This window comes from Coregonus lavaretus (genome assembly GCF_964263955.1).
Source record: "Coregonus lavaretus genome assembly, chromosome: 12".
NCBI classification, from domain to species: Eukaryota; Metazoa; Chordata; class Actinopteri; order Salmoniformes; family Salmonidae; genus Coregonus; species Coregonus lavaretus.
The window spans coordinates 20,580,039-20,597,821 of NC_139999.1; the positions used below are offsets into that span (position 1 = coordinate 20,580,039).

Genomic DNA, 17,783 nt, shown 5'->3' on the forward strand with positions numbered 1-17,783 from the left:
TTGGTCAGGGAGGTGACCAAGAACCCGATGGTCACTCTGACAAAGCTCCAGAGTTCCTCTGTGGAGATGGGAGAACCTTCCAGAAGGACTCCACCAATTAGGCCTTTATGGTAGAGTGGCCAGACGGAAGCCACTCCTCAGTAAAAGGCACATGACAGCCCTAAAGGCACCTAAAGGACTCTCAGACCATGAGAAACAAGATTCTCTGGTCTGATGAAACCAAGATTGAACTCTTTGGCCTGAATGCCAAGCGTCACGTCTGGAGGAAATCTGGCACCATCCCTACTGTGAAGTATGGTGGTGGCAGCATCATGCTGTGGGGATGTTTTTCAGCGGCAGGGACTGGGAGACTAGTCAGGATCAAGGCAAAGATGAATGGAGCAAAGTACAGAGAGACCCTTGATGTAAACCTGCCCCAAGCGCTCAGGACCTCAGACTGGGGCGAAGGTTCACCTTCCAACAGAACAACGACCCTAAGCACACAGCCAAGACAACACAGGAGTGGCTTCGGGACAAGTCTCTGAATGTTCTTGAGTGGCCCAGCCAGAGCCCGGACTTGAACCCGATCGAACATCTCTGGAGAGACCTGAAAATAGCTATGCAGCAATGCTCCCCATCCAACCTGACAGAGATTGAGAGGATCTGCAGAGAAGCAAGGGAGAAACTCCCCAAATACAGGTGTGCCAAGCTTGTAGCGTCATACCCAAGAAGACTCAAGGCTGTAATCGCTGACAAAGGTGCTTCAACAAAGTACTGAGTAAAGGGTCTGAATACTTATGTAAATGTGATATTTCAGTTGTTGTTTTTTTTATACATTTGCTAAAATATCTAAAAACCAGTTTTTGCTTTGTCATTATGGGGTATTGTGTGTAGATTGCTGAGGGAAAAAAACAATTTAATCAATTTTAAAATAAGGCTGTAACATAACAAAATGTGGAAAAAAGTCAAGGGGTCTGAATACTTTCCTAAGGCACTGTATTTGTAAATGTTCTTAGTTTTTAACTGCATTGTTGGGAAAGGGCTCGTAAGTAAGCATTTCACGGTCAAATCTACACTTGTATTCAGCGCTTGTGACAAATACATTTTTATTTTTATTTTTAATTGGTCACCTAATCCCATCAGTCCCCTCCAAGATAAGGGATCTCTATGATTAGTAGTAAAGCACACCTCAGCTTCAGTCTGTAAGTTTGGAAGGGTTTCACATGCAAATGATGCCTGGAAACTATTCACAATGTTCCCTTGATTGGAAATACAAACAGCATGCATCGTTTATGTCTGAATTTAAAACGACATGCATATTATGTTATAAGATTACAACAGGAACACATGCCCACTGGCGTAGCACACATCCCCACAGCCCCTGCAAGGCGGGTGGGGTCCCCCGGAGGTCGTGTCATAAAAATAGAATTACAGGAAATTAGCTTTAAAACTGAAAAGAAAGTATCAGCCTCATAATAATAATAATAATAATAATAATAATAATACAAATGTATTCAGCTTCTATAGTACTTTTCATTACAGAAAGAACCAACCCCCCCCCAAAAAAATTGAGTGACCGAGTGTGCCCCTGATGCCTTGGGCTGACCGCACCGCCCTCTGGAGAGCTCTGCTGGTTGCGGACGGTGCAATTGTCGTACCAGGCGGTGATACAGCCCGACAGGATGCTCTCAATGGTGCATCTGTAGACGTTTGTGAGGGTCTTAGCTGTTGCGCCTTCTTCACCACACTGTCTGTGTGAAGGGACGATTTCAAGTTGTCAGTGATGTCCACTGGAACTTGAAGCTTTTGAACCTCTTCACTGTGATGTTAATGGGGGTGTGCTCTCTCTGCTGTCTCCTGTAGTCCACGATCAGCTCCTTCCTTCCCTGAGCTTAGTGATGAGTTTGGAGGGCACTATGGTATTGACGGCTGAGCTGTAGTTGATGAACAGAATTCTTACTTAAGTGTGTATCTTGTCCAGGTGGGATAGGGCAGTGTGCAGTGCAATGGCGATTGCGTCGTCCGTGGATCTGTTGAGCGATATGCGAATTGTAGTGAGTCTAGGGTATCGGGTAAGGTGGAGGTGATATGGTCCTTAACTAGCTAGATTTCAATTGGTCAGACCAATGTTGAAAAGTCTTTACCACGGGAGCTTCCTGTTTAAGTTCCTACCTATAAGTGGGAAGGAGCAGAAAGGAGGCGTGATCTGATTTGCCGAAGGGAGGGCGGGGTAGGGCCTTGTAGCCGTCCCGGAAGGGAGAGTAGCAATGATCCAGGGTCCATTTTGCACGTGTAGCACAGGAGATGTGTTGATAGAATTTCGTTAGCTTTTTCCTCCGATTTCCTTTATTTAAATCCTCAGCTACGATAAATGTGGCCTCAGGATATGCGGTTTCCAGTTTGCACATAGTCCAGTGTAGTTCTTTGTTCTTTCTGTCGCAGTGTCGGCTTGGGTGGGAGAATATACACGGCAGTGACGATGACCGAAGAAAATTATCTCAGGAAGTAATGCGGTCGGCATTTGATGGTGAGGTATTCCAGATTGGGAGAACAAAAGGACTTGAGTTCCTGTACGTTACTACAATCACACCATGAGTTGTTCATTATGAAACAAACCCATCCACCTTTCTTTTTCCCAGAGAGCTTTCTTCCTGTCTGCATGATGGAAGGTGAACCCCCGCTGGCTGAATGCATGGGGACAATATATCTGGAGAGAGCCATGATTCCAAAAAACAGAGTATGTTACAGCCCCTGATGTCTCTCTGGAAGGAGATCCTCGCCCTGAGCTTGTCTACTTTATTGTCCAGGGACTGAACATTAGCGTGTAATATACTAGGAAGCGGTGGACGGTATGCATGCCGCCTGAGTCTGACTAGGGCCCCACTCCTTCTACCTCTTCTCCGGCATCAGCGTTTTGGTGCAGCTGCCTCCGGAAGTTCAAACAAAGGGTTCAGGTCAGAGAAATCAAATTTCTGCTCGAAATTCTGGTGAGTGACCGCCGATCTAATATCCGAAAGTTATTTCTGGCTGAAGGTAATAATACAAGAAATGTTCTGAGCAAATAATGTAAGAAATTACCACAACAACAAATATGGCAAAGTTGTCTAGGAGCTAGAAACAGGGTGACCGTGTCTGTCGGCACCATCTTGTTTTCTGATTTGCCATCAGATTCACGGGCAGGAAACAAATAGATGTAACCCAGACTTCGTCTATGCTCACTTAGCTATTCCCCCAAAAAATTATAATAAAAATAAATATTTACAAAATGTATTGTACAGGAGTTCTCTGCCTAGGCGACCACATGGTGCCATGGCAAAATGGCAAATAGTGTAGAATAGCATGAGATTAGCAATAAAACGGCAAATGTTTCTTTTGGGGGGGCGGGTCTAACTCAGACCTTGCGGGGGGGCTCCATGATACTGCGCTAAGCTATGCCTCAATTTGTTTATGTTCTGCTAAACACAGATGCATGCTAGAATAATTTGCATCTACGCACACAAGGGTGCGTCCACAGTTGTAGTTGGCATGTAGGTTTTATAAGGAAAATAAGGTGTGGGTATGTGTGTGACTGTGGCCACTTAGTTCTTATGGTTCCCCCAACAATGTGACACTGCTGAGGGGGGAGTTGGCAGTGTTTGATCACACCAGCCAACATCTGGTCATCATGAGGAGCTAAAGTTAGCAGCAGCACATGCTGCTCTCATTACTGTAAAATGGGAGTCACATGCAGGCATGACCCCCACTACAGCCCAACGCTGTAAAAGCAGGAGACAGGGAGGAAAAGAGAGGGGGAATAAAGCAGGGTGGGTGGAAGCCAAGACAAGATCCTGGGCGAGAGAGGCAAGAGAAAGGGATAAGAGAAGTGGGTGGGCGTGTAGGGGTTAATACGGTTGTTTCGTGGTTGATGGTATGCCAGCTGATTAGTATGAGGATGGCTGCCGTGGCGCTGGACTGGAGCGAGAGAGGAGAGGGACTGGGAGAGGGGCCGCTGGGTAGATCAAAGCTATGACAAGCTTGTTCGATTTTAATCAGCTCTACACACCGAGTGCTGCTAACCACACATCTGTCCGACAAAGCTCAGCACAGTGGTGGATTCTAGCTGCAGCTTTGACCACGGAGCCACCCGCCAACCATGGCAGGCAGCCACGTTTGATGACCACCACCCCATCAGAGACTCTGGGGCTAATATGGTTTTCTTTGGATCCCTCTGGGTAATTCTTCTCACTGATCTCCTCAACATGATCAGACACTAGCTAATGATTCATGAGCCACCCAGGCCAGGAAAGGTTGTCAGCATCAAACAGCTGAGGGCTCTGATAATGTCATCAGATGTGGGTTATTCCCTCATTGACATCATCAAAGGGACTGGGTTCCCCCAAAGGGTGAGGTCATCATTTGGAGACACAGACACGTTGTAGAAGGGTCTGTGCAGTCAGAAGTTAAAGTATGATGATCATCACTGTAACTGGGGTGAATCCAGGTGATGTAGAGAGGGAAGATGGGTGGAAGAGAAAGGGCAGAAACATAGGAATAGGGTCCTTAAGTTCAATGACAGTGATAATGTTTGAGCCTATGTTATCAGAAAATTTAAGCAAGAGGATGATATAACCAGCCCCCCCTAGCCCTATGTTCCCTCCATACACACAATTGGCTTTCTTGGAAAAAGGCTCCTAATCATCTCATTGCTCCCTGTCCTGTCCAGTTCATTAGAGGTGATGTGGATCCCTATGGTCACGGCAAGTCAGAGACCCTCAGATGGCCTCACTTTTGAACACAACCCCCCCCCCACACCTCTACCCTCCTACACCTCCTCCCTCTACCCCATTTCATCCTGACTTTGTCCTAGTCTGCAGTGTTGTCTATAAGTGACACGTGAAAGTTCAGACACGTGAAACAAGTAATTTTACACAATCCCAGGCTGCTGTGGTGGGTTTAGACCAAGGTGTGTGGTGTCTGTCATCTGCCATAGGAAACAGAGCGGGATATGGAGCTCTTGTGACCCGGTGGTGTGGGGATCGTACGGGTCAGTGGGGTTTCTCCACTACCAGACACATTCAGGGTGGGACAGGAAGGAATTGCTCATTTGAGTTAATAAACATGTCCATTCCAATGTTCTAGCTAATCATCATTATCATTACCATCATTATCATTACCATAATTATCATTACCATCATTTTCATTACTGTCATTATCAGCAGCATCATTGATTTCGGCTTTTAGGAGTTAACCCGTTAGGAAGAGAGACCTACCTTCAAATTAAAAGTTTTAGTAGCCCTAAACCCAGATTGGAATGTATTTTCTACAACTATGGCAGTTTTGAAAAAATGTAGAAGATATTGACATTGATGTGCTACAGAACAGATAGCATTGCCCACCAAATCTTATAATATAATGATGGTCCCTTTAATTTGCCTTTTCAACTTAATTTGCTAAACTTTATATAGACATAGATTTAGTAGCCCTAAACAGCAAAGCCTGACATAAAATGGTCTGTCTAGAGCACTGTAGTAGGCCTACTGATTACTTTCAGTTACTTTTGGATTACTTTCCCTTTAAGAGAAGTTAGAAGAAGACAAAGGACCGCCCCAGCTGTTTGATAGACCTCCCTGACAACCGTTGCCGCGTCCTCAACTAGGGCACTTGGAAACCGAGATTTCAGCACAGAGTGAAGGAAGTTGAAGGTAAATTTGAAGTTAACAACAAGTGGCAAGTTTTATCTATTAAAACGCATAACATCTCCGAAGGCTATTTAAGGTTTAATGTTCTTGAATATATACAGCCTGTTAGAAAGTTTCAAACTATATTATTTACTCCATCATGTAGCCTACATTCTGTGTTTTCTAGCTAACGTTAGCTAGCTGGCCAGCCAGCAACGTTATCAGCCACCGTCAATTTAGTTGCTTGTCCATGACATGCATTCATTTAAAGTGCTTTTGTCCTAAATTAGCATAATGTATACGTTCTCTAGCTGGTTATGTAAAAGCCAGTTGGGCATTTGCAATAGTCCAGGCCTATCTGTCATGATAAAATAATGGGTTGCTCATTGAAAATAATACATACCGGTAGCTACAAAGAAGCGCCTGCTGGAATGCTTACTAACGCTTATTTTGTGAGGCAGACGTCTACAGATGTGTGTCTGAAGATGGACGCAAAGCAGGTCCCCCAAAACCATCCCCATGGGGTTGGTGTATTTGTGCCACACCCCCCTAGCAAACTTTCAGACCAGAAGTTACCCCCACTGCAAAGTCACAGGAGCAAACTCCCCACTGTCAGAAAGTACCCTGTGATTGAGCAGAAAGGGTACTACTCCGAGCTCATCACTACAGCAGCAAAACCCTGTCTACAGGTAATAATAAGCCCACACATTCAACTGTAGTCAGAGGACAGCTAAAAACACTACCCTGTGATATGTTTGCTCTAAGAAATATTTTATTCAGTTATGAGCATAAACTAACTGCCTATTCATGTATCAGTCTTGTACAGAGGGGCCAGAAACCCAACAGAGCTTACTGTGCCAAGCGGGCTATGAGTCCAACACTCCTAAAGGTGAGGCTTTTACCCAGGGCCTGTTGGATGATAAACATCACACTGAAATACATCAGCTACTTTACATTTGTGTATGTGTAAATATGTATTGGTATATTCTGTTAATAACAATTTATTTATTTTGGCCAATATGTATTCTGTTCTTCAGTAACCACCTTCCGGACTCCGTCTGACCTGCACAGCCTGGTTGAGAGGGACATGCATGGTCCCACCACCCAGCACCAGCAGCACACTGACTTCTCCACTGGAGGTTACACAGCCAAGGTCCAGCTGCCCTACCACAGCCTGCCTGGACAGCATCCCCGCAAGATAGAGATAGAGAGGTGTGTGCATCTGTGAGGGTCACAGCTAAATACACACACGCACGCACACGCACACAGTATGGGGAAGTGAATGCTCTAATGTGTTGTTTTTCTTCTCAGGCGCAGACGGGAGTACCTGAAGCTGGATATTGCCCAGCTCCTGATAGAGCAAGGCATGGACTCCAACCTCCTGATGCCTCGACACCAGAGCAGTGAAGAACATGTGACCACACCAGAGAATCCACTCCCACCTGTCTCAAACTACCTGCCTCTGGAGGTGAGCTCCTCAAACATCTTCATGGTTAAAACGTACATTTTCCGTTAATAAAACACTATCACAATGTGGTCCTTGATTGACTCACTCGTCTTTCTTGGTTTTCTCCCCTAGGTGTTTGACAATGAGGAGTTTGACTGTCGCACTCCTCAAGACTGGCTTGCCCTGGGCTATGAAAATGGATCAACTGATCACAAACCCATACCTGCCAAAGCTCTGCTGCCCACCACTGACAAGATACCACCAGGTCGGTTCTTCGAGAATAGCTCTTAATTTGAAACAGCTGTTTACAGAGGGATGTCCCAAATAGAAATGATGGTAACCTACAAGTTGTCTGTTGTAGTGAATAGTGTATCATATCCCCGGGACCACCCATACGTAAAAATTTATGCACACATGACTGTAAGTCGCTTTGGATAAAAGCGTCTGCTAAATGGCATACTATTATTATTATATTATATCATTCTTCATCATGAGAACAGAAAATAGTTAGACAGTTTCCTCTCTCTTGTCTTCTCTGGTTCTGTAGAGGACCCAAAAAGCCCCACCCTGGAGTACAGTTGGCAGTTTGTTGGGGTTCTTGACTACAACCAGGAGAAAGGGCTTTATCTGGTCCAGAAGGCCGACAGGAATGGCAGAGTGAGGGATGCCAATGGAAAACCAGTCCTAAATGAAGGACGGAGAACAAGTAATAGTTTATTACCACTTCTAGTGTATCAATGCAGTATGTTCTTGACCAGTATACAACATACACAAAGTCTCACTCTCTGTCCCATCTCCTTGCTTTTAGTAAGTGTGTTTCTGCAGTTAGCCACTCAGTACTGGATCCCCAGGATCAGGCTGCTGTTCAGTGCAGAGGACCCTCGACTGTTTTCCCAGCGGGTGCAGTTTGCCCAGCGCTGCAGAGAGAACACAGAGGCCCTGCTGCTCTACCACCTGTCTGTAGACTGTATGCCAGTGTGGAGTGGCACCTCGTCTCTCAATGCACAAAGCCTTGCCCGTGTCAAAGAGCATGCCCTCTCTACACCTGGCCTCCGACTCAAACTGTGAGAGACATCCCTAGTTTTCTAATCATATACTCATATTTTACAGTTCGCCTTTCATTCATGGTAGAGACTGTTTAGCTATCTTTTTTCTAAAGCAGACTGACCATCAGGCTGTGTTTATTGAATAAGAGCAGGATATGAATGTTAGGAGACTGTCATTACCTTTAGGATGCATTTCAGTATAATGTTGTGTTGTGATGGCAGGCTGCAGGAGTGTATTGTACGTCTGGAGAAGGAGATCAATCTGGAGTATGACCGCTGCATGAACCAGATCAGCTTTGATAGGGTGGTGCTCACAAACCCTGAGGATTTCTCCCACATCACCCTTCCCCAGAGAGAGCCAGAACGTGTGCCCCAGAATGGTGAGTTCACTGGAGTTTTTTTTGAAGATGTAAGACCTAAGGATGGGCACGGTTATTTGAATATCCGAACGGACGTTAGTATTCGATTACTTGTGTGAGTGTTATACTACAGTTTAATAATAATAATAAATAATAATATGCCATTTAGCAGACGCTTTTATCCAAAGCAACTTACAGTCATGCGTGCATACATTTTTTGTTTACTATAGAATACTACAGTACTTACTATAGAATTATGTAGTAAACTGTAGTATACCGTAGAATACTATACTACACACTGTAGTATCCCTCGATCGTGTAGTATTTACTATATATAATGTTGTAATATACTAGAATACTATAATAAATAGTATAGTATACTACAGACTGCAAAAACACTACAGAAATGACCGCAAAAAAACTACAGTCCGCAAAAACACTACAGTAATTACCATAGCATATACTACAGTATTTAATTTGTATATACCCTGCCCATTCCCATTCTCCTCTCCCATATCCCAATTTGTGCCACCCATAAGTGAGAAACCTACATGACAAGTATAGACCATATATTGTGTTCCCTACAGGTTATAGAAAAGAGCAGAAGCTCTGAACTATCCATTCAGACCTCAGTCCAGTATAGGTTATGGAAAATGTTCTCTTCGAGTATTTTGTCCAGTAGGTTTCCTCAAGGAAGCCCCCACTGCTATGTCAAAGATAAAACAAAAACACTATAGTAAATACTACAATAATGTCCGCAAAATTACTACAGTAAATACTACAGTATACTACAGTCCGCAAAAACACTACAGTAAATACTACAGTTAATACAGTCCGCAAAAACACAACAGTAATTACAATAGTAAATACTACAGTTTTTTATAGTATTTATACGATAGTAAACAGTAAATACTACAGTATACTAAAGTCATATCCGCAATACTACAGTAAATACTACAGTGAATACTACAGTAAAGTCCGCAAAAACATTACAGAGAATACTATAGTATTTTTACATGTGGGATTATAACAATGAAAAAGCTTTGTCTAAATTAAATGATATTATCATTGTGACATTGATACATACATGGATATACCATGACATTTGAAATTCCTTTATTTAATAAAACAACAAACTTTTGAATTTAGTTTTTATGACAGTGCAATGAGCTAGTGCATTTAGCCCTCCAGTCAGCCCTGACAACGGTATGCTATTTTCTCCTCTTCAAATAGCAATTACAGGCACACACATAAGGGAGGTTCCACAAGACCTGATGTACTTTTAACATTTTAGTCATTTAGCAGACACTCTTATCCAGAGCAATTAGGGTTAAGTGCCTTGCTCAAGGGCACACCGGCAGATTTTTCACCTAGTCGGCTCGCTGATTCGAACCAGAGGGTTACTGGCCTAATGCTCTTAACTGCTAGGCTACCTGCAGCCCTGATATAACAGAGTTAAGAACGTTCTGTAAGCTCACACCGCAGCTAGCTTGAAATGTCGCGGATGGAGCCATCCAATCGGTACCTTTTGGGTGGCTCAACCCACTGGCTCAACCCACTGTTTCCAATAACTACCGGAGAACTGTGGGGGGGGGGATATCTGATTTTTAAAAATAATATTATTGGAATAGTGAAACATTTAAAATGCCCATCCCTCTACTAGTAAGACCTAAGATTGGGTTCAGGGGGCCAGGGTCTCTTCGTGAACCCTGAAAGAAATGGGCTTACGAGATGAGCAGTCGATGACACCTGTAATGACACCTCTTAAACATTGTATACCTGACATGTCCACAGGCTTTGTGTCTGTCCCTACATACCCCTTTGAGAAGAACCGGGCTGCGTTTGCCTTCAACTCCCTGCTCACCAAGCCGGAGGTGATCTCTGCCTTGTCCAAAGTGCGGGGCGAGTGCAACAGGGTGGCTGCTATGAGTCTGTTCCATGTCACCTTCACCAAGTCGTTGCGTCTAGAGGAGTTTGAGCTCACCCAGTCTCAGACACATGCACAGGTATTGTAACACACAGCCCTAGACATATTCAGATATTCTGCTGGCACCAGTCCTGCTCTCTGAAGAATGTCTTTGAAGAATTCTAATTGTTGGGAAATTCAAGACAGTTACTTACAACAGCAGCCATACACCACCATACATTGAAAGCCATACACATCAAAAGCTAACCCATCCTTGGGGTCTCGTGGCCCCTCAGGTGCAGCTGTTCCTGCGGGACTCATGGGTGACCACCCTGTGTAAGGGCATCCACACCAGCCTGAGAGACGTGGGCCCTGGCTGGTTTAGTCTGACGGAGTCCCGCTGGGAGGTGTACAGGATGTCCAAGCTGTGCAGCCTCATGGCCTTGGTGCGCTACAGCCTGCAGGACTCTCTGCGCTTCCTTGTGCAGGACTCCCTGGTCAGCCTGGCTCAGCTGCTGCTGGATGCCTGCCACAGTGTTCTCCCCTGCCCACAGGACCTGACCTGGGGCTCCGACCTCATCAACAGCCCCTACAAGTGAGATCACATCCCCTCTGTCTCTTATTGCTCTCTTTCCTTCTAACTACTCTCTCTTCTCTTTCTTTGTCTCCCTCATAGGGTTGCAAAGGGAGGTTATATTAGTGGTATCTTTAGAAGTTTACAAGTAAACTACCAGATTCAGGTAACTTGCGAGTTTTTAAATGTTTTTTTATCACGTGACATCTAGTGGCCTTTTTGGGGACTTCAGATTATCACAGGTGTCTGTAATTATCTCTGGCCCTCTGTGTGGCCTTATCACATGTACAATATATAAAATAAGATTGTTGAATACTTGTTTCTGATTGGCTTGAAGGGCATTCCAGAGCGTGCATTATTTCCCTATATCGCACGTTATATTAGTACGGTAGAATTCAATGGCTATAGTTCATTCTTACGTGTTTTGTTTGAGCTGCTTTTGAAACCAAAAGTCGAATTGAAAACATTATTGGCATTGTTGAATTCGATTTTCATAATAGCAAGCTAGGACTGATGGTTTGGTTAGCTAAACTAGCAAGTCTGTTTGTTTGGTTCCCATGGCAACTACTGTGGCTATCTAGTAAACCTGCTAGTTACTTCAGTGGATGTTGAACACATTTCTACCAGCAAATGAACACATTTATTGTGGCAAATGTGTTAAATTATAGCCATGGTATAAAATGGATAATCAACTCAGCTCTGTGCGTTCTCTGGAAAATAATGCAACTCCGTGGATGGACATTCGGAACACACCTTCCACGTCATTCATTATTTTCCATAGAACGCATAGCCCCTCGTTGATTATCCATTGGATTAAAAATACAATGAAAAAGCTGTAAAACATTATCCTAAATATAAACCATCAACTTAGTGAAAACCATTGGTGTTTAATATGAGGTTTTCAGCATGAAATATCCTTTATATTTTTTGACACACTATTATTTGTTTTACTATGTCAATATGTCTTTGTTGTAAATGTTTTGGCCTCAAACTGGTGGCAGTTGTGAAAAAAGTCAATAGTTGGAAGAGTTGCAGAGTTAATTGAAAATAATGACATTGTTGATTAGATGCTGTTTTCATTAATTAGGGTATTTTCTATTGAACCATTATGGTCTATCCACTAGAAACTCATAGACAATATGAACACAGACATGAAAAATGAATACTATCAATGAATAATTGTTTAAAAAGTTATTCAAGTATAAATTACCAAAGTTACCATAGATTGCCCTAAATTCCCTGTTAATTACCAATGGTTCAGAAAATTCCAGCAACTTTTATAAATTACCGGTAACTTTGCAACCCTACTCCCTTATCAGCTGCCTAACATGCTGTCTAGACCGGGCGTGTGCGTCCGCGTGCGCAAGTTGATTTTGTACATCTACACCAGACGCGCAGGTTGAAATATCAAAATTAACTCTGAACCAAATATATTAATTTGGGGACAGGTCGAAACACATGAAATATTCATGGACATTTAGCTAGCTAGCTTGCTGTTGCTAGCTAATTTGTCCTGGCATATAAACATTGGGTTGTTATTTTACCTGAAATGCACAAGGTCCTTTTTTTCTGGATCTTTGTAGAATTTGTACAAACATTTTGTCTCTACTCCGACATTTAATCGACAGATAAAAGGGGAAACCTAGTTAGTTTATAGTAATCTCTCCTCCTTCAGTAGTAGTGGTAGTAGTAGTAGTAGTAGTAGTAGTAGTAGTAGTAGTAGTAGTAGTAGTAGTAGTAGTAGTAGTAGTAGTAGTAGTAGTAGTAGCACCTGGCGCCGACGAGGATGGCGGCCTCGCGACTAGCTCTTAGGTGCAACTGGGTCCTGGACTTCTTGACGGGCCGCCCCCAGGTGGTGAAGGTAGGAAACAACATCTCCACTTCGCTGATCCTCAACACTGGGGCCCCACAAGGGTGCGTGCTCAGCCCCCTCCTGTACTCCCTGTTCACCCATGACTGCGTGGCCAAGCACGCCTCCAACTCAATCATCAAGTTTGCAGGCGACACAACAGTAGTAGACTTGATTACCAACAATGACGAGACCGCCTACAGGGAGGAGGTGAGGGCTCTGGGAGTGTGGTGCCAGGAAAATAACCTCTCACTCAATGTCAACAAAACAAAGGAGATGATCGTGGACTTCAGGAAACAGCAGAGGGTGCACCCCCCTATCCACATCGACGGGACCACAGTGGAGAAGGTGGAAAGCTTCAAGTTCCTTGGCATACACATCACTGACAAACTGAAATGGTCCACCCACGCAGACAGTGTGGTGAAGAAGGCGCAACAGAGCCTCTTCAACCTCAGGAGGCTGAAGAAATGTGGCTTGGCACCTACAACCCTCACACATTTTTACAGATGCACAATTGAGAGCATCCTGTCGTGCTGTATCACTGCCTGGTACGGCAACTGCACCGCCCGCAACCGCAGGGCTCTCCAGAGGGTGGTGCGGTCTGCCGAACGCATTACCGGGGGCAAACTACCCGCCCTCCAAGACACCTACAGCACCCGATGTCACAGGAAGGTCAAAAAGATCATCAAGGACATCAACCACCCGAGCCACTGCCTGTTCACCCCGCTATCATCCAGAAGGCGAGGTCAGTACAGGTGCATCAAAGCTGGGACCGAGATAATGAAAAACAGCTTCAATCTCAAGGCCATCAGACTGTTAAATAGCCATCACTAGCACATTAGAGGCTGCTGCTGCCTGTTGAAATCACTGGCCACTTTAAGAAATAGAACACTAGTCACTTTAATAATGTTTACATATCTTGCACTACTCATCTCATATGTATATACTGTATTATATTCTATAATATTCTACTGTATCTTAGTCCATGCCGCTCTGTTATTGCTTGGCCATATATGTATATATTCTTAAATTCCATTCCTTACTAGATTTGTGTGTATTGGGTATATGTTGTGAAATTGTTAGATATTACTTGTTAGATATTACTGCACTGTCGGAGCTAGAAGCACAAGCATTTCGCTACACCCGCAATAACATCTGCTAAACACGTGTATGTGACAAATACAATTTGATTTGATTTAGTAGTAGTAGTAGTAGTAGTAGTAGTAGTAGTAGTAGTAGTAGTAGTAGTAGTAGTAGTAGTAGTAGTAGTAGTAGTAGTAGTAGTAGTAGTAGTAGTAGTAGTAGTAGTAGTAGTAGTGTTCTTCTTCTTCTGTGGACTTGATATGTCTGTTGGCAACCAACTTTAAGGTGCATTACCACCACCAACTGGACTGGAGTGTGGACCTCAGTTCATCTTTCAATCACCCACGTGGGTATATGCTCCTAAAAACCAATCAGGAGATGGGAGAGGCGGGACTTGCAGCACGTCACGCGTCAAAAATAGAACCAAGTTCTATTTTAGCGCCTGGCTACGCAGACGCTCGCAAGCAGTTTAGATGAAATGATTGAATAACATGTAAATGTATGTGTACATTTATTTTGCAACGCGAGCAGTGTGGTCAGCATTTTAGTTATGCATTCCTATGTATCTCCACAGGCCGAAGAAGAACACGCTGTTCTTAGTAGATCTGGTTCTGGATGTGACTGGGGTCCACTACAGCACTCCTCTGGAGAACTTTGAGACCTCCATCATTACCCTGTTTGATAAGGGGATCCTTTCCACCCACAATGTGCCTCAACTGGATAAGGCAAGACAAGACACCATGCATTCCATAATTTTTACAATTGATTTCAATTACAGTAATGAAGTTAGTATTGATTTGTGTCACACTTCTGTGGTATATGATGATGATGGCTTTCTGTGTCTCTCAGTTTGTGATGCAGAAGATGTTCATCAGTGGCACTCCTCTGTTGGAGTCAGTGGATCTGTGGGAGCCTGCGGTGGCAGAGCTGAGGGAGAGGGTCCGTGCCGCCCTGCGTCAGGCTGCCATCCCACTCCGGGCCTACGCCCGCGAGTATGAGAGACACCTAGAGCTGCACAACTCAGACATAGAGACCTTCCTCAAGTAAGACCTGTCTCAGCAGAAGTTGTAGTTGTACCACTTGTGTCTGTGACTATGTCTGTAACTAAGTCATTGTCTGTGTGTATGTGTCCCAGGGCCCACAGCCAGGAGGAGCAGACTCCCCAGGAGGTGAAAAGGGAGGTGGTGCAGCACCTAAAGGAGAAGGAGCGTCTAGACCACTCCTTCCCATCCTCCATCGTCATCGGCCCCTTCACCGTCAGCGTGGAGAGTGTCCGCCAGAGCCTGTCCAAGAAACGCAGAGCCCTGGCTAATGCCGTGCTTGATCGGCTTGCCCTCAAGCTCCGCAAGCAAGTGGAGGACGTAAGTCTCAAGACTTTTCAAGAGATTGGTGTAGAGAAGTACAGAAATATCTACTTGAGGATGTACAATGGTCAATGTTGTTTAGAAGGCATTGCAGGTGATGTTCAGTTTGTTAGTATTTGGCTCATACCAGTCTGTACTGTGTGTTTGTTTGTTTCCAGGCATGTGAAGAGTGTAAGGCCGTCAGCAGGAAGCTGCATGAGAAGCCGAACAGCATTGAGGAGCTGACCGACCAACGTGAATGGATAAAGCAGATTCCAGATCAGCTCAAGGCCCATGAGGTACAGAGACCAAATGATACAGAATAGAATAGAATAGAATAGATAATCATTTTTGGTACTGTAAAGATCATTCTCTTGAGTAGAGAGTTCTCATTTTGTGTGTCACTTTCTTCAGGATCTCCTATCCAAAGCCATGTCAGACTACGAGTTGATTGATGAGTTCTTCTACAGCCTGTCAAATGAGGACTTCAGTGGAAAGTACGGCTGGCCGTTACAACACACGTTAAAAGATTGAGATAATGGTTTTATATGGGAGTGAGAACGAGAGGTCAAACTAGGAGTGTAGGAAGTAAATAATAGGTTTGAGTGAATGCTGAAAGTGTCTGTCCCTTTTGCTGTGCAGGTGGACAGCCATTGGGTGGCCACATAAGATTGTGACCCAGATGGAGACGGTGTCGGCCCAGCATGTGGAGGATGAAGAACGCTTCAATAAGATCCAGCAGGCTGACCAGAACAACTTCCAGGAGCGCCTGGACTCTCTACAGGTGAGTCATGCTCCTAAATCCCCAGCCTTTGAAAAAATTACCATTTTATGTTGCCTGCCTCTCTGCATATGTTGTTGCAGATGGTGGTGGCTGGCTTTGCTGGGTACACTGACATCAGCCGAGCCCACGAGGTGGCCAACGAGGTACGACGTGTGGGCAAGCAGCTGAAGGAGTCCCAGACCATGGCCCAGACATACAACAACCGGGACCGTCTGTTTGGCATCCCTGTCACCAACGTGAGTGTGGCGTTATTGACTCAATCTGCCTCCCCAATGGCTTCTACTTGAGTTGATGTAGACTATGTTGTTGTTGAGCAATCAACCAACATGTAAAAACAAAGACTGACTTGTACTGACTGGCTGCTGTTGTGTCTGTGTGTTGCAGTACGACCGTCTGCAGAAGCTGATCAGGGACTTCCAGCCGTTCAGAGACCTGTGGACCACCACGTCAGACTGGCTGCGCTGGCACGAGAGCTGGCACAACGACCCCCTTTCCATCATCGACCCCGAGCAGCTGGAGCGCAATGTCACAGACGCCTTTAAGACCATGCACAAGTGTGTCAAAATGTTCAAGGACATCCCCGGTGAGTGACGCTTTATCAAGTAATCAAATCTGATTTGTATACAAAGTGCTTAACATAACCCTGGCCTAAACCTCCCAAAAGCAAGAATCAAAGAGTGGCAAGGAAAAATATCTTTCTCTCTCGCTCTCTCTACCTACCTTCCTACCTACCTACCTACCTACACCAGCGTGTCAGGAGGTGGCGTCTGACATCCGGGGGAAGATAGAGGACTTCCGTCCCTACATTCCTCTCATCCAGGGCCTGAGGAACCCTGGGATGAGGAGCAGACACTGGGAGCTGCTGTCAGACCGCATCCACATGAACGTCAAGCCCAAAGCCAACCTCACTTTCTCCCGCTGCCTGGAGCTAGGCCTGCAGGACCACGTGGATGAGATAGCACGGGTGGCCGAGGTGGCAGGGAAGGAGTACGCCATCGAACAGGTACTGGATAACTGCAGGCAGTAATAAAGTAACTAATATCTGTTATAGCCAATAGCGCTAAGGGACACAGTTATCTAATATCCTCATTTTGGACTGAACTGAATGTGTCCCTGTCCTCCCTCTCCCCATTCAGGCTCTGGATAAGATGGAGCATGAGTGGTCGACGGTGGCCTTCGAGGTGCTGCCCTATAAGGAGACGGGCACTTACATCCTGAAGAGCCCAGACGAGGCGTCACAGCTGCTGGATGACCACATCGTCATGACCCAGAGCATGTCTTTCTCCCCCTACAAGAAACCCTTTGAGGAACGCATCAGTACCTGGGAGAGCAAGCTCAGGATGACTCAGGTACAGCAGAAAGATACAGAAGTCTGACTGGGTGTCATTGGAAGGAGAAGGAGGCTAAAGTACCATTGAAAGTTTCCTACCAGGTGAATGGCGAGCCTTAATAGGCTGATTGGCCCATTCTCACCATTTAAAATCCCTGTAGTAGATGTTGTTCATTCTTCACACATTCTTCATGAGATGTTTCAAATCCTCATTAATGTTGTGTGACTGCCCTCTGCTGGGGCTTGCAGGATGTGCTGGAAGAGTGGCTGACCTGCCAGCGCTCCTGGCTTTACCTGGAGCCAATCTTCAGCTCTGACGACATCAACCGCCAGCTGCCTGTAGAGGGCAAGAGGTACCAGACCATGGAACGCACCTGGAGAAAGGTGATGAAAAGCGCCTACGACAACAAACAGGTGAGATACTGT

At 44.9% G+C, this 17,783-nt stretch overlaps 1 protein-coding gene across 1 annotated transcript in view; it reads left to right on the forward strand.

Annotated features, from left to right (window-relative positions):
• Nucleotides 1-6,121: 6,121 nt before the first annotated feature.
• The window catches only part of dnah1 (dynein, axonemal, heavy chain 1), a gene marked incomplete at both ends in the record, with an annotated part of 52,200 nt that continues 40,538 nt past the window's right edge, over nt 6,122-17,783 (forward strand). The window contains 21 exons of the mRNA XM_084173024.1: nt 6,122-6,325; nt 6,453-6,525; nt 6,674-6,848; nt 6,948-7,104; nt 7,216-7,348; nt 7,631-7,789; nt 7,892-8,147; nt 8,352-8,509; nt 10,283-10,494; nt 10,691-10,989; nt 14,475-14,625; nt 14,750-14,943; nt 15,036-15,261; nt 15,423-15,542; nt 15,658-15,740; nt 15,886-16,027; nt 16,108-16,263; nt 16,412-16,610; nt 16,777-17,030; nt 17,164-17,376; nt 17,607-17,771. Coding sequence (XP_084029150.1) covers nt 6,122-6,325; nt 6,453-6,525; nt 6,674-6,848; nt 6,948-7,104; nt 7,216-7,348; nt 7,631-7,789; nt 7,892-8,147; nt 8,352-8,509; nt 10,283-10,494; nt 10,691-10,989; nt 14,475-14,625; nt 14,750-14,943; nt 15,036-15,261; nt 15,423-15,542; nt 15,658-15,740; nt 15,886-16,027; nt 16,108-16,263; nt 16,412-16,610; nt 16,777-17,030; nt 17,164-17,376; nt 17,607-17,771 — 3,729 coding nt within the window. The remainder of the gene's footprint in view (nt 6,326-6,452; nt 6,526-6,673; nt 6,849-6,947; nt 7,105-7,215; nt 7,349-7,630; nt 7,790-7,891; nt 8,148-8,351; nt 8,510-10,282; nt 10,495-10,690; nt 10,990-14,474; nt 14,626-14,749; nt 14,944-15,035; nt 15,262-15,422; nt 15,543-15,657; nt 15,741-15,885; nt 16,028-16,107; nt 16,264-16,411; nt 16,611-16,776; nt 17,031-17,163; nt 17,377-17,606; nt 17,772-17,783) is intronic.